The sequence below is a fragment of the Odocoileus virginianus genome, chromosome 17 (genome assembly GCF_023699985.2).
Source record: "Odocoileus virginianus isolate 20LAN1187 ecotype Illinois chromosome 17, Ovbor_1.2, whole genome shotgun sequence".
In the NCBI taxonomy this organism is placed as follows: Eukaryota; Metazoa; Chordata; class Mammalia; order Artiodactyla; family Cervidae; genus Odocoileus; species Odocoileus virginianus.
Window position 1 is genome coordinate 53,848,130 of NC_069690.1, and position 23,933 is coordinate 53,872,062.

The window sequence follows — 23,933 nt, forward strand, 5'->3', positions numbered from 1 at the left end:
AGTCAGTTATACACACAGAGATGTTCTTTTTTAAAATATTCATTTCCATTGTGATTTATCACAGGATATTGCAGACAGTCCCCCGTGGTATACAGTAGGATCTTGCTGCTTACCCATCCAGATGTAACAGCTCACGTCTGCTAATCCCAGACTCCGAGCCTTTCCCTTCCCTCATCCCTCCACCTCAGCAACCACAGGTCTGTTCTCTACGTCCGTGAGTCTTTCTGGTTGATATGTTCATTTATGCCATATTTGAGATTCCACATATAAGTGCTATCATATGGTGTTTGTCTTTGACTTCCTGAGTTACTGCACTTAGTAGGATATTCTCTAGTTGCACCTATGTTGATGAAAATGCTCAGGTGTGTCTGACTCTTGTGACCTCACGGACTGTAGCCCACCAGATTCTTCCGTCCGTAGGAATCTCCACGCAAGAATACTAGAGTGGGTTGCCATTTCCTTCTCCAGAAAGTGGGATTATTCATTCTTTCTTATGGCTTGGTAGTATTCCCGTGTGTGTATGTGGATATATACACACCTCCTTCTCATCCACTCATCTGCTCATGGCCGTTTAGGTGGTTTCCATGTCTTGCCTACTGTGAAGAGTGCTGCTGTGAACATAGGGGTGTGTGCATCTTTTTGGACTAGAGATTTGTCCAGTATATGCCCAGGCGTAGGAGTACTGGATCATATCGTAATTCTGTTTTTAGTCTTCTAAGGAACCTCCACTCAATTTCCGTAGTAGGTGTACCAACTTTCATTCTAACTAACAGGGTAGGATGTTTCCCTTTTCTCCACCCTCTCTCCAGCATTTGTTAAATGTAATGATGGCCATTCTGACCAGTGTGAGGTGATATCTCACTGAAGTTTTTATTTGCATTTCTCTACTAATTAGTGAGGCTGAGCATCTTCTCATGTCCTACGCAAAACATCAGGATGTCTTCTTTGGAGAAATGGCTGGGACCTACTTTTAAGAGAAGTGGAATTCCAGCCAGGGTTAAATCCTCAGCCACAACCAGTGATTCAGAACACAACTTCCTGGAGGGACAGTGAGGCCCTGAGACCAGTGCACTTGAGCTCCTCACCGCCTGCCCAGGTGCCCTGAACCCTCAGGGTGGGCAGAAGAGGTCCGAACACCCGTTAGAAGACAGTGGCTCCCCTGCAGCAGATGGGAGCCTCTGAGAGAGAGCCGGGACACACTCCCACCCCCAGGATCTGCCCACCTGCCCTCCCGACCCAGACCAGTGGGTGAAGCTGCGTGTGGGCATGGCCCCTGGGGAGTGCTGGGCTACCAGGGGAGAAGAAAAGGAGCTCCTTTCGTCATGACCAGAGGGCGTGCCTGGGAGTGGATCTCAAGGCACAGATCCCAGGGGTGGAATCTCATGGTGACCAAGGAGGAGTCTTTCGACCTGGGGCTCACACACACACACACACAGAGCATGGAGCACTCAGAACACCCGCCAAACCTGGGGAGCTGGGTCCTGTTCACCTCTGGGTAGCTCTTAGCAGCACGGAAGCCACAAAACCACACATGACATGAAATAAACAGAACTGGCCAGGACAGAGTGAGAAAGAAGGGGTCAGAGGCTCAGAGAAACTCGCCTGCTAAAATAGGACAGAGGAAAGGAGAGACAAAGAATCCGTCCAGAGAGGAGGGGGAGAGGGAGCAGGGGACACAAGGGGCCCCTGAGGGCAGTGGGGAGGGTCACCCAGGACACAGAAGAATCAGCAGTGCCTGTGCAGGGTGGTGACCAGCAGCCAGGAGCCGGGGGGCAGGTGCAGACGTGGGAGAGGAAGCCTCTGGACAAAATGGGTGAAAGGAAAAGGGGCTTCTCCTTTCTGATCCTCCCCCAGGGCGGCCTCTGCTCTGCAGCGACTCAGGACCTCAAAGGGAGCCGACCCAGGGAGGGGAGGGCTCAGGGCAGGAAGGTGGTCTGAGATGCTGCCTGCAGGGAGGGGAGGGTGGGGCTGTTTCTCCAGCAAGGCTGGACCTGAGCCCCGAGCTCCGCCTTCTCCCCAAAGTGCAGACCCAGTTGAGTCCATTCCTGCCTCAGACCCCTGCTCTGGGGTCCTCTCTCCTCACCCACCACCAGCTCTGCCCTCTCCCCCCAGCAGTGATGTCTCGGCTCCTCGTAGGCACACTCGCCCGGACCCGGACCACTTGTTCTCCCCAGAGGCACAGAGGTCTGCACAGAACTCTCATCACATGCTGCAATTCATCCTCTCAATCAATGACACTCCTTTCTCCTAATATGTAAAATGCAGAAGTAGGTGCTGAAGTGGGAAGTGAACCAGAGACAAGTGCAAAGGAGATTCAGGAAACGTCTCTCGAGGCTTGAGGGACATCTGGTGTGTCTACTTCTGACCTTGGCTCCGGGTCCTTGACGGGCGCTGAGAACTCGTTAGCTCCAAGGATGGGAGGCAGGACCACGTGTCTGCTCCCGGCTCTGCTCCTTCTCATCATCCCAGGTGAGTGGGGCGGGGCTCAGACCCTGGAGTGACTGAGGCAGGAGATCCTGAGGGTCTGTCCTGGGGGAACACGGCAGGGAACGCAGCAGAGTCCGTTGCTTCATCCAGACACTTACTTGTTAATCAAATATCACGTTTACTATTAATACCTCACAGGTTCTATGTTAGGTGCTGGGAAACAAGAAACCAAACCAAACCAAAGTGTCCCCCGCTGTAGGACAGTGTTTTTCAACCTTGGTCATTCTACACAAGCAGATGAATGAAGGAAAATGGGGGTAATGAAGGAATCCACTCCTGAAGAGCTTTTTAAAAGCTTTATTTCTGGCTGCAGTGGGTCGTGGGGGTGCTCAGGGTCTTTCTCTAGGTGTGGTGAGCGGGGTTGTCACAGCAGTGGCTTCCCTGGTCACAGAGCACAGGCTCCAGGGGATGCAGGCTCCATCGCTGTGGTCCCGCACGGAGTTGCCCACCCCACCCATGGAGTGGGGAATCTTCCTGGACCGGGGTGGAACCCGTGCCCCTGCATTGGACCATTGGGGAAGTCCTTAAAGTTTTTATTGTGATTTTTTTCTCACTATTTTGTTGATTTTGGGCATCCCTGGTAGCTCAGATGGTAAAAAAATTCGCCTCTAAGGCAGGATATCCTGGTTCAACCCCTGGGTCAGGAAGATCCCCTGGAGAAAGGAATGGCAACCTACTCCAATATTCTTGCCTAGAGAATTCCATGACAGACCATGGGGTGGCAAAAAGTCAGACTCGACTTAACGATAACACTTCCATTTTATTTTGCTCTTTAGACATTTTCTGAGCGTGTGGAAATGTTTAACTTCTGTTTTATTATGAATTTCTAGCTTAGTCGAATTATATCTAGAGAACATTCTCAATGACTTCAGTCCTTGGAAAATTTCATTGACCTATTTTGTGGCAGTCTCTTTACTGGTCAATTTTTGTAAATGTTCTCTATGTGCTTTCAAAAAACCTGTTGTTTGAAGTTGTTAGATCATGTTCCACATGCTTCTAGTTCCATCTCAAACTCATGCTGAACAATCATGCTGAATGTTTATTTATTTTTTCATTTATTTTTATTAGTTGGAGGCTAATTACTTTACAATATTGTGGTGGGTTTTGCCATACATTGACACAAAGGCCATGAGAAAATACTCGAGGAGATAATAGCTGAAAAGTTCCCCAAAATGGGGAAGGAAATAGTCACACAAGTCCATGAAACCCAGAGAGTCCCAAACAGGATAAACCCAAGGTGAAACATCCCAAGACACATATTAATCAAATTAACAAAGATCAAACACAAAGAACAAATATTTAAAGTAGCAAGGGAGAAACAACATATAATACACTAGGGGATTCCCATAAGGATAACAGCTGATCTTTCAATAGAAACTCTTCAGGCTAGAAGGGAATGGCAGGACATACTTAAAGTAATGAAAGAGAATAACCTACAACCCAGATTACTGTATCCAGCAAGGATCTCCGTCAGATATGAAGGAGAATTCAAACGCTTTACAGACAAGCAAAATCTGAGAGAATTCAGCACCACCAAACCAGCTCTTCAACAAATGCTAAAGGATCTTCTCTAGACAGGAAACACAGAAAGTTTGTATGAATGTTTATTGACTGTAAAGAAGTGGTCAGAGTTTCTGTGAATGGGTTTGCATTTGCATGCATGCATGCTAAGTTGCTTCAGTCGTATCCAACTCTTTGTGACTCCATGGACCGTACTCTGCCAGCCTCCTCTGTCCATTGGATTCTCCAGGCAAGAATACTGGAGTGGGTTTCCAAGCCCTCCTCCAGGGGATCTTCCTGACCCAGGAATGGAACTTGTCTCCTGCGGCTCCTGAATTGCAGGTGGATTCTTTACCCCTGAGCCACTGGGAAGCTCCAGGTTTGCGTTGACTTCAGTAAATTTAAATAATTTTTAATGGAGGTCTGATTTAAGTGATTTCCAGTGCTCTGAGTGCCTTTATGCAAGTTTCAGTTCAGTTCCGTTCAGTCACTCAGTCATGTCCAATTCGTTGTGACCCCATGGACTGCAACACGCCAGGCCTCCCTGTCCATCACCAACTCCTGGAGTTTACTCAAACTTGGGTCCATTGAGTCAGTGATGCCATCCAACCATCTCATCCTCTGTTGTTCCCTTCTCCTCCTGCCTTCAATCTTTCCTAGCATCAGGGTCTTTTCCAATGAGTCAGTTCTTCACATAAGGTGGCCAAAGTATTGGAGTTTCAGCTTCAGCATCAGTCCTTCCAATGAATATGCAGGACTGACTTCTATTAGGATGGACTGGTTGGATCTCCTTGCAGTCAAGACACTCTCAAGAGTCTTCTTCAACAGCACAGTTCAAAAGTATCAATTGTTCAGCCCTAGCTTTCTTTATAGTCCAACTCTCACATCCATACATGACTAGTGGAAAAACCATAGCCTTGACTAGACGGACCTAGACTGAAAATAATGAGCCAGTGAGTGCTGTCCTGTCCTTGTTTTCATCCTACAAAAGCACTTCTCCCAGGAATTTGGGAGTGGAATTCACAATTCAGTGAACATAATGGGATATGTCCTGTATGGAGTCCATAGCACATGGAGCCCCAGTAGCAACCACTGTTCTGGTCAGCCTCAGGGAGGACCCTGCCGGCACATTCACTACACCATACCCAGTTTACTAGAGCTTACTGGTTTACTACATCGTAACCAGTAGGAACAGCCTCCCCACAGACATGCTAAGGGGGTGTGTCAGCTGGACCTCCTGAGGTCTTCAGTGCAGAGTCATCTTCTGTGGAAATGGGTCCCCGGGCCTTTCCTCCCCATCAGAGCAGAGTAACACAGGGATGGCTGCAAATGGACACGGTGGGAATGGAAAGGCTTAGTGGCCGCAGACAGGGGAAGTGGGGTTATTACAGGAAGCTACTCTTGCTCTGTGTCAATGTTTGTGCTTCTTTGAGATCTGTAGCTGTGCTCTTATGGGATTTTCCTGGTGGCTTTGACTAGTATTTTGAAGGGCAAAGGGTCCATCTTGTGGAAGGTGTATTCCTTTCTTGACTGTTTCTCCGCTCAGGAGGCCCTTGGGTCTGGTTGAACTATTCACAATGCAGGAGGCTGTGGCCCTGCCCCCAGGGCGGGAGGTGACAGGTGCATGGATTTGTATTTCCAGGCTCATCTGCCATCTCGGGTCCCAGAGCAGTGAGAGGTGTGGAGCAGGCATCACTGACTGTGAGGTGTCGATACGACCCTGGGTATGAGTCCTACCTGAAGTGGTGGTGCCGGGGGGCCGACTTGGGCAGCTGTCGGATCATGGTTAAAACCACTGGATCAGAGAAGGAGGTGAAGAAGGGCCGAGTGTCCATCAAGGACGACCGGAAAGACCGCTCGTTCACCGTGACCATGGAGAAGCTCAGGCTAGATGATTCAGACACTTACTGGTGTGGGATTGAGAGAGTCGGAACTGACCTGGGGAACCGAGTAGAAGTGACCATTGACCCAGGTGAGAGTCTGTGTCCATGTGGACGTGTCTCTTCAGGGCCTGCTCTGTCCAGGGACCCAGCTGGCCCTCAGAGTGAATGTCACAGGGGCTGGGGAGTCCTGAGGTCTCACGGAGCCCCCACAGACCACCTGGGCTGGGAGGGGCAGGGCTTCCCCTAGATGTTCTCCTGGCTCCAGGGCCTCCTCTGGGAGGGGATCAGGCTTTCCCGGCACCTTGCTTTCCTCTGCACAGTCAGAGCCCGAGTCTGTTTCCAAGGAGATGAAAGTCCCAGTGTCAGCCCGTGCGCCAGAGGGGCCCTCCTCTGTGGGACCTGGAGCCCCCAGTTCCCGCCAGTGCTTTCCTGGGACCCCTGCTGCCCTGGGGGTGTTCCTGCTCTTTCTAGAATTCAGGCTTGGGTCTTCAGAGCTGCCATGCCCACCGCGTGGTCCATATCCCATCTCAGGGGAAAGACCCAGCCCAGTGGGGGATGCTGTGCTTAATGTCGGGGTCTGGAAAGGGCTCCACAGTCAGAAGGCTGCAATTCTGATGCATGAAACCCCATCAGGAGCCATTTGTACGTTTGCGTTGAATGACACTCTTCCTAAATCCTTCTAGAAGGCAAACACTCCTGGGCTTATCAGCTGAGGCACCTTGGTTTGACAGATTTTGTCTGTTGGGCTCTGCCTCTGCTGACTCTCGGACCAGGCAACACCAGCTCACTGGGAACCTCTGGTAAAGAGGGGTGGGCACACAGTCAATAGCTCCCCAACACATACACCTGGAACCTGTGAGGCTCATTCTACTTGCAAAGTACATGTTCATCATCTCATTCAATCCTGACAACATTCCTGAGAACTATCCCCATCGTGGGAGCTTAATAACGTCCTCCAGGTGCAGGCTCTTCCTGAACCTCGGGACTTTGCTCAGGGCTGGTCCTGACCTTTGACGTCGCCGACCTCGGCTATGTCAGCTGCCTGGTAGCCCCCAGTCTACTCCTGTCCTCGTGGATAAGTAGATGGGGGAGGCACTGGCCGAGGCCCGGCATTAGCAGCTGGAGCATCTGGATTCAGCTGCCCTCCAGCTGCCCTTGTCCTGAGGCGACCCTGGGCCACTCTGACCTCCCTGGACCTGTGCCAGCCCCACTGCCTCTGAGGCTCTGAGTCTCCCGGAGGCCAGGGAGACATGAGCAGTCCAGGCTGTCGGCCCCTCCCTTGGCCCTGCTCCAGACTCCTCAGGGCAGGGAGGTCTCTGCTTCCCCAAACCCCATCCCCCAGACTCAGAGGCACTTTTCGGGCTGCAGGTGGGTGAGCAGGCAGAGTTCTGTGTAACCTGGTCTGTTGTCTTGCAGCTGGAGAGTTGATCTCCACATCTGCCACCTCCAATGCCAAGATGTTCACGGCACCTGTTGCCCCAGAAGGGCACCCGTAAGTACCAGTTAGGGCTTTTGATCTTCATGAGATGCCTGATTCACTCATTTATCCAACAAATAAGCACTGAGTACACACTCCTGCCCATCCCTTTTTTCAAAAAAATTTTGTTTATTTATTTTATTTCTGGGGGGATATGCTTGGTCTTCATGGCTATGCATGGGCTTTCTAATGATTCCTGCATTGGCTTTGGATTCTTTATCACTTACCACCAGGGAAGGCTGCCCATTCCTATTTTAGGAATACGAGGGGATATGAGGATTATCCAAATATGCAGCTGTCTGCCTTCCAGGTGCTTATATTACATAATCAATGTACCGTACAGGGCTAAGGGATTGATTCATGACTTTATTTGAGAAACTTCTGTGAAGAGTGAGGAATAAGGGATGATTCTTGTATTAGCTTGGCTGCATGACAAAGTAATACAGCCCAGGTGGCTTACACAGCATTCATTTCTCACAACTCTGGAGGCCAGGGTCTGCGGTCAAGGTGTCAGCGTATTTCCTTTCTTCCAAGGCCTCCCTCCTTAGCCGTGTAGACCGCCGTCTTCCTCGCTGTGGCATCATGTGTTTCCCCTTTGTGTGCGTCTGTGTTCTAAGCTCTTCTCCTTCTGATGAGGACACTAGTCCCTTCCTGCCCAGGAGAGCAGCAAGGGCCAGAACAGTGAGACATGAAGGAGAGTCTGGGGGTGAAGGCCGTTGTCACCCTGGGGTCCCGGGCTGGCGCTAGTGTAGGTTTTTGGAACCCGGGACCTGGGAGAGCTGGGAGGAGGGGGCCTGGGGGCAACTCACTTCCTGTCCCCGTGTCCCCCACAGGTCCCTGCTGGGCAGCGTCCACTTCCTGCTCCTGGTCTTCCTGAAGGTGCCCCTGCTCCTGGGCCTGCTGGGTGCTGTCCTCTGGGTCAACATGCCTCTGAGGAGCTCTGGGTGGAAGCCCCAGGAAAACCAGCAGCCCCCATGGTCTTTAACGTTGTCCAGAGAGAAAGACCCTCAAACAGAAGAAAAAGGCATTTCTTGCAGGCGATGACAGTGGTCAGCAGTGACTGTGGTTCTCAAGGCAGCGTGGCTCCCCTGCCTCAAGAATCAGTCCCCTAGTCCCTGGAAACCTGCTGCTGTGATGCTCGGGCCTGGATCTAGTTTCACCCTTCCCTGCACAGCCTCTGACCTTCTTCGTCCTGAGGACTCCAACTCAGGAGAAACTACGGGAAGGAATGGAAGAGCAGATGCCTTTCTTCTGGGCCCTGTTCCTTGGAGGACATACATGATCTCAAGTCTGTGCCGCACACAGCATAATGCACTTGTTTTTGCATTGTATGCGGGGCAGGGCTTCAGCCAGTCGGGGCTTTGAGACTCTCTGCGTGTGTGCTGGATTGTGTCCGATTCTTTGTGACCCCACGGACTCTAGCCCACGAAGCTCCTGTGTCCATGGGATTCTCCAGACAAGAATACTGCAGTGGGTTGCCATTTCCTCCTCCAGGGGATCTTCCCAACCCAGGAGTTGATCCCGTGTCTCCTGCATCTCCTGTATTTGCAGGTGGACCACTGAGCCACCTGGGAAATTCTAGATCCCATGAAAGTAGAAAAATGTGCAAAACAATGATAATATGCCAACTGCATGTGAAGATATGAAGCTGTAAGTGGACAGAGGGACTTTGCTGGTGTTCCAGTGGGTAAGAATCTGCCTTGCAATGCAGGGGCTGTGGGTTCGATACCTGGTTGGGGAACCAAGACCATGCAGTGCAATGAAAGATTCTGCGTGACTCAAGGAAGATCCCGGGGGCGATGCAGCCAAATAAAGAAAGTATTTTCTTAAAAAGTGGCAGAAGACTCTGGCGTCCCTGCCCTGATGTATTTTGTGTTTGAGTGAAATGAGATTCTAGTCCCAGTGCCATCCCTCACCACACCTGAAGATGAGAGTGACCTCACAGCCTCTCCTTGTCACCCTAAGTCCCCGCCCCATCAATCTCTCCATTCTCTTCCCTCTCTCAAATGTATTCAGTCTGGCTGTGACTCTCACTTGGGGTGTGTGAGGAGATCCTCCATGCACCTTGGGGATGGTGGAGTAATCCATCAGTCAGACCCTGGAGTTAGAACAGATCAGCGGCTGTGAGCTAGGCTGGGCTGGAGAGGGTGGGGTTTGGAGAAGCCTCTTTATTCTTATGAAGATCTCTAGATGAGAGTCCTGGGATATGAATTAAGCTCTTCCTGTCGGTCATTGTGGAGGAAGGGGGCAGGGCAGTTTAGAAAAGGACAGCTGCTTTCTTCTCAAGCTAGAGGCTAGACCTTGACACTCTCTCTTGCCCTCCGAGAGGGGAGGGGCACATAAGAGAGAGACCACGGTTTCAGTCTCCTGTCCTGCCATCCAGCTGAAGATTTTGCCTTCACATACCTAAAGCTCAGGTGGGAAACTGACTGTATTCAAAGACAAAATGAGGTTGGGGAGGCCCTCCCCAGACGTCCCAAAGACTCTGCTGACACAAGGAAACATCAGCGGGACCATGTGTGGGGGCCCCAGCTTGAGTACCCCAGAGGATAGAGTTATCAGGTTTAGCAAATAAAATCGCAGGACACTTGGGGCTTCCCTGATGGCTAAGAGTCCACATCCCAATGTAGGGGATGTGGGTTCAATCCCTGATTGGGGAGCTAAGAACACACATGCCTTGTGGCCAAGAAATATAAAAAACAGACACAATATTTTAAACCAATAAAACTTTAAAGTGGTCTACGTTAAAAAAAAAATCTTGGAAAAAGCTCCACAGGACACTCAGTTATAGCTGAAGTTTGGCTAAACAACAAATATTTGAAAATATAAGTATATCCTGTGAAATATTGGGAAAATACTTATAGTAAAAATTGGAGGTTCCATTGAAAGAGGACTGCCAGGCTTGTCTAGTTCCAAGGAAGGCAGAGTGGGTGCCATCAATGACCAAAATGGGGACACGGTCTTTTTCAAATTCTTCTACCTGAGCTGAGCATGTCCTGCTCTGAGAGGCTAAGACAGGCATCTTCTGATGTCACACACTCACTCCTTCCCTCACTCACACTCATACACGTGATCTCAGGAAGGGTTTGGGGATTCAGTTTTATAGTTTGAAAAAGAATGAAGGGGATCCTGAAACCTCAATCCCCCAGCAACATGATGCAGAAAGGAAGAGTGCTTATCTGGGTCAAGGGTCAGTTTAACTGAGACCCCAGGGTCCGCTTTGATTCTCTCAGCCCCACATCAGTAAGTGTCTGCATTGTTTTCCCTGAGCTCCTCCAGATGTATTGAGATGTATTGAGAAGCTGGAGTTGGTGTGGTGAATGAAGACTATGCAGATTATAGAATGAAACAATGCCATTTGCAGCAACATAGTTAGACCTAGAGATGATGATACTAAGTGCATTAAGCCAGAGAAGGACAAATATCATATGATACCACTTATATGTGGAATCTACAGAATGATACAAATGAACATATTAAAACAGAAACCGACGCAGAGACTAAAACAACAAGCTTATAGCTACCAAAGGGGAAAGGAGGGGAGGGATAAATTAGGAGTTTGCGATGAACAGATACACACTACTATATATAAAATAGATAAGCAACAAAGACCTACTTATAGCACAGGGAACTCCACTCAATATTTTGTATTCAGTTCAGTTCAGTCGCTCAGTCGGGTCTGTCTCTTTGAGACTCCATGAGCTGCAGCACGCCAGGCCTCCCTGTCCAACACCAACTCCCCGAGTTTACCCAAACTCATGTCCATGAAGTCGGTGATGCCATCCAGCCATCTCATCCTCTGTCGTCCCCTTCTCTTCCTACCCTCTATCTTTCCCAGCATCAGGGTCTTTTCAAATGAGTCAGCTCTTTGCATCAGGTGACCAAAGTATTGGAGCTTCAGCTTCAACATCAGTCGTTCCAATGAACACCCAGGACTGATCTCCTTTAGGATGGACTGGTTGAATCTCCTTGCAGTCCAAGGGACTCTCAAGAGTCTTCTCCAACACCACAGTTCAAAAGCATCAATTCTTCAGCGCTCAGCTTTCTTTATAGTCCAACTCTCACATCCATACATGACTACTGGAAAAACCATAGCCTTGACTAGATGGACCTTTGTTGACAAAGTAATGTCTCTGCTTTTTAATATGAAGGAAAGTCATAACTTTCCTTCCAAGGAGTAAGCGTCTTTTAATTTCATGGCTGCAATCACCATCTGCAATGATTTTGGAGCCCAGAAAAATAAAGTCAGCCACTGTTTCCACTGTCTCCCCAACTATTTGCCATGAAGTGATGGGACCAGATGCCATGATCTTAGTTTTCTGAATGTTGAGCTTTAAGCCTGACTTTTTCACTCTCCTCTTTCACTTTCATCAAGAGGATCTTTAGTTCTTCTTCACTTTCTGCCATAAGGGTGGTGTCATCTGCACATCTGAGGTTATTGATATTTCTCCCGGCAATCTTGATTGCAGCTTGTGCTTCTTCCAGCCCAGCGTTTCTCATGATGTACTCTGCGTATAAGTTAAATAAGCAGGGTGACAATATATAGCCTTGACACACTCCTTTTCCTATTTGGAACCAGTCTGTTCCCTGTCCAGTTCTAACTGTTGCTTCCTGACCTGCATACAGGTTTCTCAAGAGGCAGGTCAGGTGGTCTGGTATTCCCATCTCTTTCAGAATTTTCCACAGTTTATTGTGATCCACACAGTCAAGGGCTCTGGCATAGTCAATAAAGCAGAAATAGATGTTTTTCTGGAACTCTCTTGCTTTTTCGATGATTCAGCAGATGTTGGCAATTTGACCTCTGGTTCCTCTGCCTTTTCTAAAACCGGCTTGAACATGTGAAAGTTCACGGTTCATGTGTTGCTGAAACCTGACTTGGAGAATTTTAAGTACACAGAAGAACTGTACAAAAAAGATCTTCACAACTCAGATAATCACGATGATGTGATCAGTCACCTAGAGCCGGACATCCTGGAATAAGAAGTCAAGTGGACCTTAGGAAGCTCCACTACGAACAAAGCTACTGGAGGTGATGGATTTCCAGTTGAGCTATTTCAGCTTCTAAGTGATGATGCTGTGAGGTGCTGCACTCGGTATGTCAGCAGATTTGGAAAACTCAGTAGTGGTCACAGGACTGGGAAAGGTCAATTTTCATTCCAATCCCGAAGAAAGGCAATGCCAAAGAATGCCCAAACTACCACGCAATGGCACTCATCTCAAACACTAGTAAAGTAATGCTCAAAATTCTCCAAGCTAGGCTTTAGCAATAGGTGAACTGTGAACTTCCAGATGTTCAGGCTGGTTTTAGAAAAGGCAGAATTATACGTATAGAGATGTTCTTTTTCAAAATATTCATTCCCATTGTGATTTATCACAGGATATTGCAGACAGTCCCCCGTGGTATACCGTAGGATCTTGCTTCTTATCCATCCCCATGGCAGCTTTCGTCTGCTAATCCCAGACTCCGAGCCTTTCCCTTCCATCCTCCCTCCCCCTCGGCAACCACAAGTCTGCTCTCTACGTCCGTGAGTCTGTTTCTGTCTGGTCGATATGTGCATTTATGCCATATTTGAGATTCCACATATAAGTGCTATCATATGGTGTTTGTCTTTGTCTTTCTGAGTTACTGCACTTAGTAGGATAATCTCTAGTTGCACCCATGTTGATGAAAATGGCATTGTGTTAGTCTGTCAGTCGTGTCTGACCCGTAAGACCCCATGGACTGTAGCCCACCAGTTTCCTCTCCATAGGACTCTCCAGACAAGAATACTAGAGTGAGTTGCCATTTCCTTCTCCAGAAAGTGGCATTATTCGTTCTTTTTTATGGCTGAGTAGTACCCCAGTGTGTGTGTATGTGGATATATACACACCTCTTCTCATCCACTCATCTGCTCAAGGCCGTTTAAATGGTTTCCATGTCTCGCCTATTGTGAACAGTGCTGTTGTGAACATAGGGGTGTGTGCACCTTTTTGGACTAGAGATTTGTCCAGTATATGCCCAGGCGTAGGAGTGCTGGATCATATCGTAATTCTGTTTTTAGTCTTCTAAGGAACCTCCACTCAATTTCCATAGTAGGTGCACCAACTTTCATTCTAACTAACAGGGTAGGATGTTTCCCTTTTCTCCACCCTCTCTCCAGCATTTGTTAAATGTAATGATGACCATTCTGACCAGTGTGAGGTGATATCTCACTGAAGTTTTTATCTGCATTTCTCTACTAATTAGTGAGGCTGAGCATCTTCTCATGTCCTACGCAGAACATCAGGATGTCTTCTTTGGAGAAATGGCTGGGACCTACTTTTAAGAGAAGTGGAATTCCAGCCAGGGTTAAATCCTCAGCCACAACCAGTGATTCAGAACACAACTTCCTGGAGAGACAGTGAGGCCCTGAGACCAGTGCACTTGAGCTCCTCACCGCCTGCCCAGGTGCCCTGAACCCTCAGGGTGGGCAGAAGAGGTCCGAACACCCGTTAGAAGACAGTGGCTCCCCTGCAGCAGATGGGAGCCTCTGAGAGGGAGCCGGGACACGCTCCCACCCCCAGGATCTGCCCACCTGCCCTCCCGACCCAGACCAATGGGTGAAGCTGAGTGTGGGCATGGCCCCCGGGGAGTGCTGGGCTACCAGGGGAGAAGAAAAGGAGCTCCTTTCGTCACGACCAGAGGGTGTGCCTGAGAGTGGATCTCAAGGCACAGATCCTGGTGGTGGAATCTCATGGTGACCAAAGAGGAGTCTTTTGACCTGGGACTAACACACACAAGCACACGCAGACATACACACAGCATGGGGCACTCAGAACACCCGCCAAACCTGGGGAGCTGGGCCCTGTTCACCTCTGGGTAGCTCTTAGCAGCATGGAAGCCGCAACACCACACATGACATGAAATAAACAGAACTGGCCAGGACAGAGTGAGAAAGAAGGGGTCAGAGGCTCAGAGAAACTCGCCTGCTAAAATAGGACAGAGGAAAGGAGAGACAAAGAATCCGTCCAGAGAGGAGGGGGAGAGGGAGCAGGGGACACAAGGGGCCCCTGAGGGCAGTGGGGAGGGTCACCCAGGACACAGAAGAATCAGCGGTGCCTGTGCAGGGCGGTGACCAGCAGCCAGAAGCCAGGGGGCAGGTGCAGACGTGGGAGAGGAAGCCTCTGGACAAAATGGGTGAAAGGAAAAGGGGCTTCTCCTTTCTGATCCTCCCCCAGGGCGGCCTCTGCTTTGCAGTGACTCAGGACCTCAAAGGGAGCCGACCCCAGGGAGGGGAGGGGTCAGGCTCAGGGCAGGAAGGTGGTCTGAGAAGCTGCCTGCAGGGAGGGGAGGGTGGGGCTGTTTCTCCAGCAAGGCTGGACCTGAGCCCCGAGCTCCGCCTTCTCCCCGAAGTGCAGACCCTGTTGAGTCCATTCCTGCCTCAGACCCCTGCTCTGGGGTCCTCTCTCCTCACCCACCACCAGCTCTGCCCTCTCCCCCCAGCAGTGATGTCTCAGCTCCTCGTAGGCACACTCGCCCGGACCCGGACCACTTGTTCTCCCCAGAGGCACAGAGGTCTGGACAGAACTCTCATCACATGCTGCAATTCATCCTCTCAATCAATGATACTCCTTTCTCCTAATATGTAAAATGCAGAAGTAGGTGCTAAAGTGGGAAGTGAACCAGAGACAAGTGCAAAGGAGATTCAGGAAACATCTCTTGAGGCTTGAGGGACATCTGGTGTGTCTACTTCTGACCTTGGCTCCGGGTCCTTAATGGGCGCGCTAAGAGCTCCTTAGCTCCGAGGATGGGAGGCAGGACCACGTGTCTGCTCCCGGCTCTTCTCCTTCTCATCATCCCAGGTGAGTGGGTCGGGGCTCAGACCCTGGAGTGACTGAGGCAGGAGATCCTGAGGGTCTGTCCTGGGGGAACACGGCAGGGAAAGCAGCAGAGTTCGTTGCTTCATCCAGACACTTACTTGTTAATCAAATATCACGTTTACTATTAATACCTCACAGGTTCTATGTTAGGTGCTGGGAAACAAGAAACCAAACCAAACCAAAGTGTCCCCCGCTGTAGGACAGTGTTTTTCAACCTTGGTCATTCTACACAAGCAGATGAATGAAGGAAAATGGGGGTAATGAAGGAATCCACTCCTGAAGAGCTTTTTAAAAGCTTTATTTCTGGCTGCAGTGGGTCATGGGGGTGCTCAGGGTCTTTCTCTAGGGGTGGTGAGCGGGATTGTCACAGCAGTGGCTTCCCTGGTCACAGAGCACAGGCTCCAGGGGATGCAGGCTCCATCGCTGTGGTCCCGCACGGAGTTGCCCACCCCACCCATGGAGTGGGGAATCTTCCTGGACCGGGGTGGAACCTGTGCCCCTGCATTGGACCATCGGGGAAGTCCTTAAAGTTTTTATTGTGATTTTTTTCTCACTATTTTGTTGATTTTGGGCATCCCTGGTAGCTCAGATGGTAAAAAAATTCGCCTCTAAGGCAGGATATCCTGGTTCAACCCCTGGGTCAGGAAGATCCCCTGGAGAAAGGAATGGCAACCTACTCCAATATTCTTGCCTAGAGAATTCCATGACAGACCATGGGGTGGCAAAAAGTCAGACTCGACTTAGCGATAACACTTCCATTTTATTTTGCTCTTTAGACATTTTCTGAGTGTGTGGAAATGTTTAACTTCTGTTTTATTATGAATTTCTAGCTTAGTCGAATTATATCTAGAGAACATTCTCAATGACTTCAGTCCTTGGAAAATTTCAGTGACCTATTTTGTGGCAGTCTCTTTACTGGTCAATTTTTGTAAATGTTCTCTATGTGCTTTCAAAAAACCTGTTGTTTGAAGTTGTTAGATCATGTTCCACATGCTTCTAGTTCCATCTCAAACTCATGCTGAACAATCACGCTGAATGGTTATTTATTTATTTTTTCATTTATTTTTATTAGTTGGAGGCTAATTACTTTACAATATTGTGGTGGGTTTTGCCATACATTGACACAAAGGCCATGAGAAAATACTCGAGGAGATAATAGCTGAAAACTTCCCCAAAATGGGGAAGGAAATAGTCACACAAGTCCATGAAACCCAGAGAGTCCCAAACAGGGTAAACCCAAGGTGAAACATCCCAAGACACATATTAATCAAATTAACAAAGATCAAACACAAAGAACAAATATTTAAAGTAGCAAGGGAGAAACAACATATAATACGCTAGGGGATTCCCATAAGGATAACAGCTGATCTTTCAATAGAAACTCTTCAGGCCAGAAGGGAATGGCAGGACATACTTAAAGTAATGAAAGAGAATAACCTACAACCCAGATTACTGTATCCAGCAAGGATCTCATTCAGATATGAAGGAGAATTCAAAAGCTTTACAGACAAGCAAAATCTGAGAGAATTCAGCACCACCAAACCAGCTCTTCAACAAATGCTAAAGGATCTTCTCTAGACAGGAAACACAGAAAGGTTGTATGAATGTTTATTGACTGTAAAGAAGTGGTCAGAGTTTCTGTGAATGGGTTTGCATTTGCATGCATGCATGCTAAGTTGCTTCAGTCGTATCCAACTCTTTGTGACTCCATGGACCGTACTCTGCCAGCCTCCTCTGTCCATTGGATTCTCCAGGCAAGAATACTGGAGTGGGTTGCCAAGCCCTCCTCCAGGGGATCTTCCTGACCCAGGAATGGAACTTGTCTCCTGCGGCTCCTGAATTGCAGGTGGATTCTTTACCCCTGAGCCACTGGGAAGCTCCAGGTTTGCGTTGACTTCAGTAAATTTAAATAATTTTTAATGGAGGTCTGATTTAAGTGATTTCCAGTGCTCTGAGTGCCTTTATGCAAGTTTCAGTTCAGTTCAGTTCAGTCGCTCAGTCATGTCCAATTCGTTGTGACCCCATGAACTGCAACACGCCAGGCCTCCCTGTCCATCACCAACTCCTGGAGTTTACTCAAACTTGGGTCCATTGAGTCAGTGATGCCATCCAACCATCTCATCCTCTGTTGTTCCCTTCTCCTCCTGCCTTCAATCTTTCCTAGCATCAGGGTCTTTTCCAATGAGTCAGTTCTTCACATAAGGTGGCCAAAGTATTGGAGTTTCAGCTTCAGCATCAGTCCTTCCAATGAATATGCAGGACTGACTTCTATTAGGATGGACTGGTTGGATCTCCTTGCAGTCAAGACACTCTCAAGAGTCTTCTTCAACAGCACAGTTCAAAAGTATCAATTGTTCAGCCCTAGCTTTCTTTATAGTCCAACTCTCACATCCATATATGACTAGTGGAAAAACCATAGCCTTGACTAGACGGACCTAGACTGAAAATAATGAGCCAGTGAGTGCTGTCCTGTCCTTGTTTTCATCCTACAAAAGCACTTCTCCCAGGAATTTGGGAGTGGAAATCACAATTCAGTGAACATAATGGGATATGTCCTGTATGGAGTCCATAGCACATGGAGCCCCAGTAGCAAACACTGTTCTGGTCAGCCTCAGGGAGGCCCCTGCCGGCACATTTACTACACCATACCCAGTTTACTAGAGCTTACCAGTTTACTACATCGTAACCAGTAGGAACAGCCTCCCCACAGACATGCTAAGGGGGTGTGTCAGCTGGACCTCCTGAGGTCATCAGTGCAGAGTCATCTTCTGTGGAAATGGGTCCCCTGGCCTTTCCTTCCCATCAGAGCAGAGTAACACAGGGATGGCTGCAAATGGACACGGTGGGAATGGAAAGGCTTAGTGGCCGCAGACAGCGGAAGTGGGGTTATTCCAGGAAGCTACTCTTGCTCTGTGTCAATGTTTGTGCTTCTTTGAGATCTGCAGCTGTGCTCTTATGGGATTTTCCTGGTGGCTTTGACTAGTATTTTGAAGGGCAAAGGGTCCATCTTGTGGAAGGTGTATTCCTTTCTTGACTGTTTCTCCGCTCAGGAGGCCCTTGGGTCTGGTTGAACTATTCACAATGCAGGAGGCTGTAGCCCTGCCCCCAGGGCGGGAGGTGACAGGTGCATGGATTTGTATTTCCAGGCTCATCTGCCATCTCGGGTCCCAGAGCAGTGAGAGGTGTGGAGCAGGCATCACTGACCGTGCGGTGTCGATACGACCCTGGGTATGAGTCCTACCTGAAGTGGTGGTGCCGGGGGGCCGACTGGGGCAGCTGTCGGTTCATGGTTAAAACCACTGGATCAGAGAAGGAGGTGAAGAAGGGCCGCGTGTCCATCAAGGATGACCAGAAAGTCCGCTCGTTCACCGTAACCATGGAGAAGCTCAGGCTAGATTATTCAGACACTTACTGGTGTGGGATTGAGAGAGTTGGAACTGACCTGGGGAACCGAGTAGAAGTGACCATTGACCCAGGTGAGAGTCTGTGTCCGTGTGGACGTGTCTCTTCAGGGCCTGCTCTGTCCAGGGACCCAGCTGGCCCTCAGAGTGAATGTCACAGGGGCGGGGGAGTCATGAGGTCTCACGGAGCCCCCACTGACCACCTGGGCTGGGAGGGGCAGGGCTTCCCCTAGATGTTCTCCTGGCTCCAGGGCCTCCTCTGGGACGGGATCAGGCTTTCCCGGCACCTTGCTTTCCTCTGCACAGTCAGTGCCGGAGTCTGTTCCCAAGGAGATGAAGGTCCCAGTGTCAGCCCGTGGGCCAGAGGGGCCCTCCTCTGTGGGACCTGCAGCCCCCAGTTCCTGCCAGTGCTTTCCTGGGACCCCTGCTGCCCTGGGGGTGTTCCTGCTCTTTCTGGAATTCAGGCTTGGGTGTTCAGAGCTGCCATGCCCCCCACGTGGTCCATATCCCATCTCAGGGGAAAGACCCAGCCCAGTGGGGGATGCTGTGCTTAATGTCGGGGTCTGGAAAGGGCTCCACAGTCAGAAGGCTGCATTTCTGATGCATGAAACCCCATCAGGAGCCATTTGTACGTTTGCGTTGAATGACACTCTTCCTAAATCCTTCTAGAAGGCAAACACTCCTGGGCTTATCAGCTGAGGCACCTTGGTTTGACAGATTTTGTCTGTTGGGCTCTGCCTCTGCTGACTCTCAGACCAGGCAACACCAGCTCACTGGGAACCTCTGGTAAAGAGGGGTGGGCACACAGTCAATAGCTCCCCTACACATACACCTGGAACCTGTGAGGCTCATTCTACTTGCAAAGTACAACACGTTCATCATCTCATTCAATCCTGACAACATTCCTGAGAACTATCCCCATCGTGGGAGCTTAATAACGTCCTCCAAGTGCAGGCTCTTCCTGAACCTCGGGACTTTGCTCAGGGCTGGTCCTGACCTTTGACGTCGCAGACCTCGGCTATGTCAGCTGCCTGGTAGCCCCCAGTCTACTCCTGTCCTCGTGGATAAGTAGATGGGGGAGGCACTGGCCGAGGCCCCGGCATAAGCAGCTGGAGTGTTTGAATTCAACTGCCCTCCAGCTGCCCTTGTCCTGAGGCGACCCTGGGCCCCTCTGACCTCCCTGGACCTGTGCCAGCCCCACTGCCTCTGAGGCTCTGAGTCTCCCGGAGGCCAGGGAGATATGAGCAGTCCAGGCTGTCGGCCCCTCCCCTGGCCCTGCTCCAGACTCCTCAGGCAGGGAGGCCCACTCTTTCCAAATCCCCAGACTCAGTCATGTTTAGGGTGGTGGGCAGTGAGCAGGCAGAGTGGTGTGTAACCTGGTCTGTACTTCTTATAGCACCTACAGTGTCGATCCCCACGCCTGCCACCTCCACGCCTGCCACCTCCACGCCTGCCACCTCCACGCCTGCCACCTCCAACGCCAACATGTTAACGGCACCAGTTGCCCCAGAAGAGAATCAAGGGCAACTGTAAGTATCAATTAGGGCTTTTGATCTGCATGAGATGTCTGATTATCTCATTTAACCAACGTATAAGCACTGCGTACCCACTCCTGCCCATCCCTTAAAAAAAAAATTATTTATTTTATTTTTTTGGATATGCTCGGTCTTCAGGGCTGTGCGCGGGCTTTTTCCAGCTGTGGCCCTTTTGGTCCCTGACTGTGACCACCCCGCTCCGACAGCAGGTCGTCCAGGTCTGTTGCTGCTGTGCCCGTGGCCCAGCCCTCCAATGGAGGCCCCCTTCAGAGTCCCGGCCAGAGCTTGTCTCCCGACCTTCAGGCTCTGTCGAGAGGGCAAGGACCCGGGCTCTCTTTCCACTTGCTCCTGGGCCGCAAGTGTCCTCGGAGCCCCCAGACCTTTCGTCCTGGGCTCGGTGACTTTGGCAGGCGTGTTGCTTCCGACGTTCATCTGTCCCGTTTTTATGGAGTGAACCTCTATGTGGCCTGCGCTGTGTGGGGCTCTGGGGACACAGACAAGGAGCCTCTCCTGCGGAGCTCAGACATGGCAACTCTGAGTCTGGGACTCGGTCGGGACGGCAGCCAGTGTGGATGGCACAGCTGGTGTGTGTGGGCCACAGCGGGGCTCTTGGTCCAGATTCCGGGAGAGCAGGGAAGGCCTGATAAGTCCTGCTTTCCCTAACTTCTGCTGTGGCAACAGCAGTGACATCATATCTCCTGGCGGCTCACAGAGGTTTTCCTGTCATTACTCTGTTAATTCTTTGCCCCTGCGTACGCCACGCATGAGCAGGAATGGACAGAGGCATGTTCCCCACTAACAGAGGAGCAAACTGAGTCTCACCCATGACCCTTAGTGCCCTGCCCTGCCGTTGCAGCCGGAGGGGCTTTCTGTATGCTGCGAGGTCCCTTTCACTTCCTCCTTCTCTCTCCCTGGCCTTCCCTGCTTCTAGATCTGCCTCGCTTCCTATTGCTGGGCCTTCACACAGAATATCTGTGGGCCATCCCCCCACCTTCTTCTTCCAGGAACACTTGCCTCCCCCTGTCACTTTTGCTCTGTGTTTGGAAAGCTGTGAATAAGTGATCATCACTAAGGAATATCTTCATTGAATGGATTGAAGGCACTCGTCAGTGTCAGGCAGGGCCTTTGATGCACACGAGATGGCCGAGTCACTCATTTATCCAACAATTAAGCATTGAGCACCCACCCCCACCTATTCCTGTTTTTCCAAGTAATTAGCTTATTTGTTTTTGTCTGCACTGGGTCTTCACTGCTGCACGCAGGCTCTCTCTAGTTGTGGTTGGTGGACTTCTCTTTGCAGTGGCTTCTCTTCTTAGGTAGCATGGGCTCTGGGCTGCGTGGGCTTCAGAAGAGGTAGCACACGGGCTTAGACGCTCTGCGGCAGGTGGGGTCTTCCTAGACCAGGGATCCAACGCGTGACCCCTGCATTAGCAGGTGGCTTCTTTATCACTGGACCACCAGGGAAGCCTGCCCATCCCTGTTTTAGGAATACGAGGGGATATGAGGATTATCCAAATATCCAGCGGTCTCTCTTCCAGGTACTTACATTACATAATTTACGTACTCTTTAAAAGTGATTGATTCATGACTTTACTTGACAAATTTCTGTGAAGAGTGAAGAATAAGGGATGATTCTGGTATTAGCTTGGCTGCCATGACAAAGTAATATAGGCCAGGCAGCTTACACAGCATTCTTTTCTCACAACTCTGGAGGCCAGGGTCTGTGGTCAAGGCGTCAGGATATTTCCTTTCTTCCAAGGCCTCCCCCCTTAGCCGTATAGACCGCCGTCTTCCTCGCTGTGGCATCATGTGTTTCCCCTTTGTGTGCGTCTGTGTTCTAAGCTCTTCTCCTTCTGATGAGGACACTAGTCCCTTCCTGCCCAGGAGAGCAGCAAGGGTCAGAACAGTGAGACATGAAGAAGGAGAGTCTGGGGGTGAAGGCCGTTGTCACCCTGGGGTCCCGGGCTGGCGCTAGTGTAGGTTTTTGGAACCCGGGACCTGGGAGAGCTGGGAGGAGGGGGCCTGGGGGCAACTCACTTCCTGTCCCCGTGTCCCCCACAGGTCCCTGCTGGGCAGCGTCCACTTCCTGCTCCTGGTCTTCCTGAAGGTGCCCCTGCTCCTGGGCCTGCTGGGTGCTGTCCTCTGGGTCAACAGGCCTCTGAGGAGCTCTGGGTGGAAGCCCCAGGAAAACCAGCAGCCCCCATGGTCTTCAACGTTGTCCAGAGAGAAAGACCCTCAAACAGAAGAAAAAGGCATTTTTCTCAAGCAATGATGGTGGTCAGCGGCACCGTGGTGGTTCTTGAGGCAGTGTGGCCTCCCGCCTCAAGAATCAGTCCCCTAGTCCCTGGAAACCTGCTGCTGTGATGCTCGGGCCTGGATCTAGTTTCACCCTTCCCTGCACAGCCTCTGACCTTCTTCGTCCTGAGGCCTCCAACACAGGAGAAACTACAGGAAGGAATGGAAGGGCAGATGCCTTTCTTCTGGGCCCTGTTCCTTGGAGGACATACATGATCTCAAGTCTGTGCCGCACACAGCATACTGCACATGTTTTTGCATTGTATTCGGGGCAGGGTGTCAGCCAATCGTGGGTTTGAGATTCTCTGTGTGTGTGCTGGATCGTGTCCGATTCTTTGTGACCCCATGGACTCTAGCCCACGAGGCTCCTGTGTCCATGGGATTCTCCAGACAAGAACACTGCAGTGGGTTGCCATTTCCTCCTCCAGGGGATCTTCCCGACCCAGGTGTTGATCCCGTGTCTCCTGCATCTCCGGTATTTGCAGGTGGACCACTGAGCCACCTGGGAAATTCTAGACCCCAGGAAAATAGAAAAACTATGCTAAACACTGATAATGCGCTAACTGCATATGAAGATATGAAGCTGTAAGTGGACAGAGGGACTTTGCTGGTGTTCCAGTGGGTAAGAATCCGCCTTGCAATTCAGGGGCTGTGGGTTCAATCCCTGGTTGAGGAACCAAGACCATGCAGTGCAATGAAAGATTCTGCATGACTCAAGGAAGATCCCAGGGGCGATGCAGCCAAATAAAGTATTTTCTTAAAAAGTGGCAGAAGACTCTGGCGTCCCTGCCCTGATGTATTTTGTGTTTGTGTGAAATGAGATTCTAGTCCCAGTGCCATCCCTCACCACACCTGAAGATGAGAGCGACCTCACAGTCTCTCCTTCTCATCCTAAGTCCCCACGCCGTTAATCTCTCCATTCTCTTCCCTCTCTCGAATGTATTCAGTCTGACTCTCACTTGGGGTCTGCAAGGAGATCCTCCATGCGTTTGGGGGATGGTGGAGTAATCCATCAGTCAGACCCTGGAGTTAGAACAGATCAGCGGCTGTGAGCTAGGGTAGGCTGGAGAGGGTGGGGCTTGGAGAGGACTCTTTTTTTATAAAGATCGCTAGACTAAGAGTCCTGGGATAGGAATTAAGTTCTTCCTGTGGTTCATTGTGGAGGAAGCGGGCAGGGCCTCAGGGAGCTAGTTTAGAAAAGGTCAGTGGTTTTCTTCTTCTCAAGTTCCTCCTGGGTTTTTACTTCTGGGTTGCCTTAAGACCAGAGAAGGAGGCTACTCATGTTGCCACTCTGTACTTGGGGGAGGGTGCTGCACCAGGAGCAGATGGGAAAGTAGCCTCTTTTTCATTTTTAAAAGACTTTTTGTTTTGTATTGGAGTATAGCTGATTAACAATATTGTGATAGCTTCAGGTGAGCAGCAAAGTGACTCATCCATGCATATTCATGTATCCATTCTCCCCCAAACTCCCCTCCCATCCAGGCTGCCACATAAGATTGAGCAGAGGTCCCTGTGC

General features: G+C 50.2%; 1 protein-coding gene across 1 annotated transcript in view; it reads left to right on the forward strand.

The window, feature by feature from the left end:
- CD300LD (CD300 molecule like family member d) overlaps positions 1–23,184 on the forward strand; it is a 121,609-nt gene extending 98,425 nt beyond the window's left edge. Inside the window, exons 4-7 of the mRNA XM_070480010.1 lie at positions 5,630–5,959; positions 18,333–18,662; positions 19,984–20,116; positions 22,184–23,184. Of these exons, the coding sequence (XP_070336111.1) occupies positions 5,630–5,959; positions 18,333–18,662; positions 19,984–20,116; positions 22,184–22,394 (1,004 nt within the window). The 3' untranslated portion in view covers positions 22,395–23,184. The remainder of the gene's footprint in view (positions 1–5,629; positions 5,960–18,332; positions 18,663–19,983; positions 20,117–22,183) is intronic.
- The last annotated feature ends 749 nt before the right edge of the window (positions 23,185–23,933 follow it).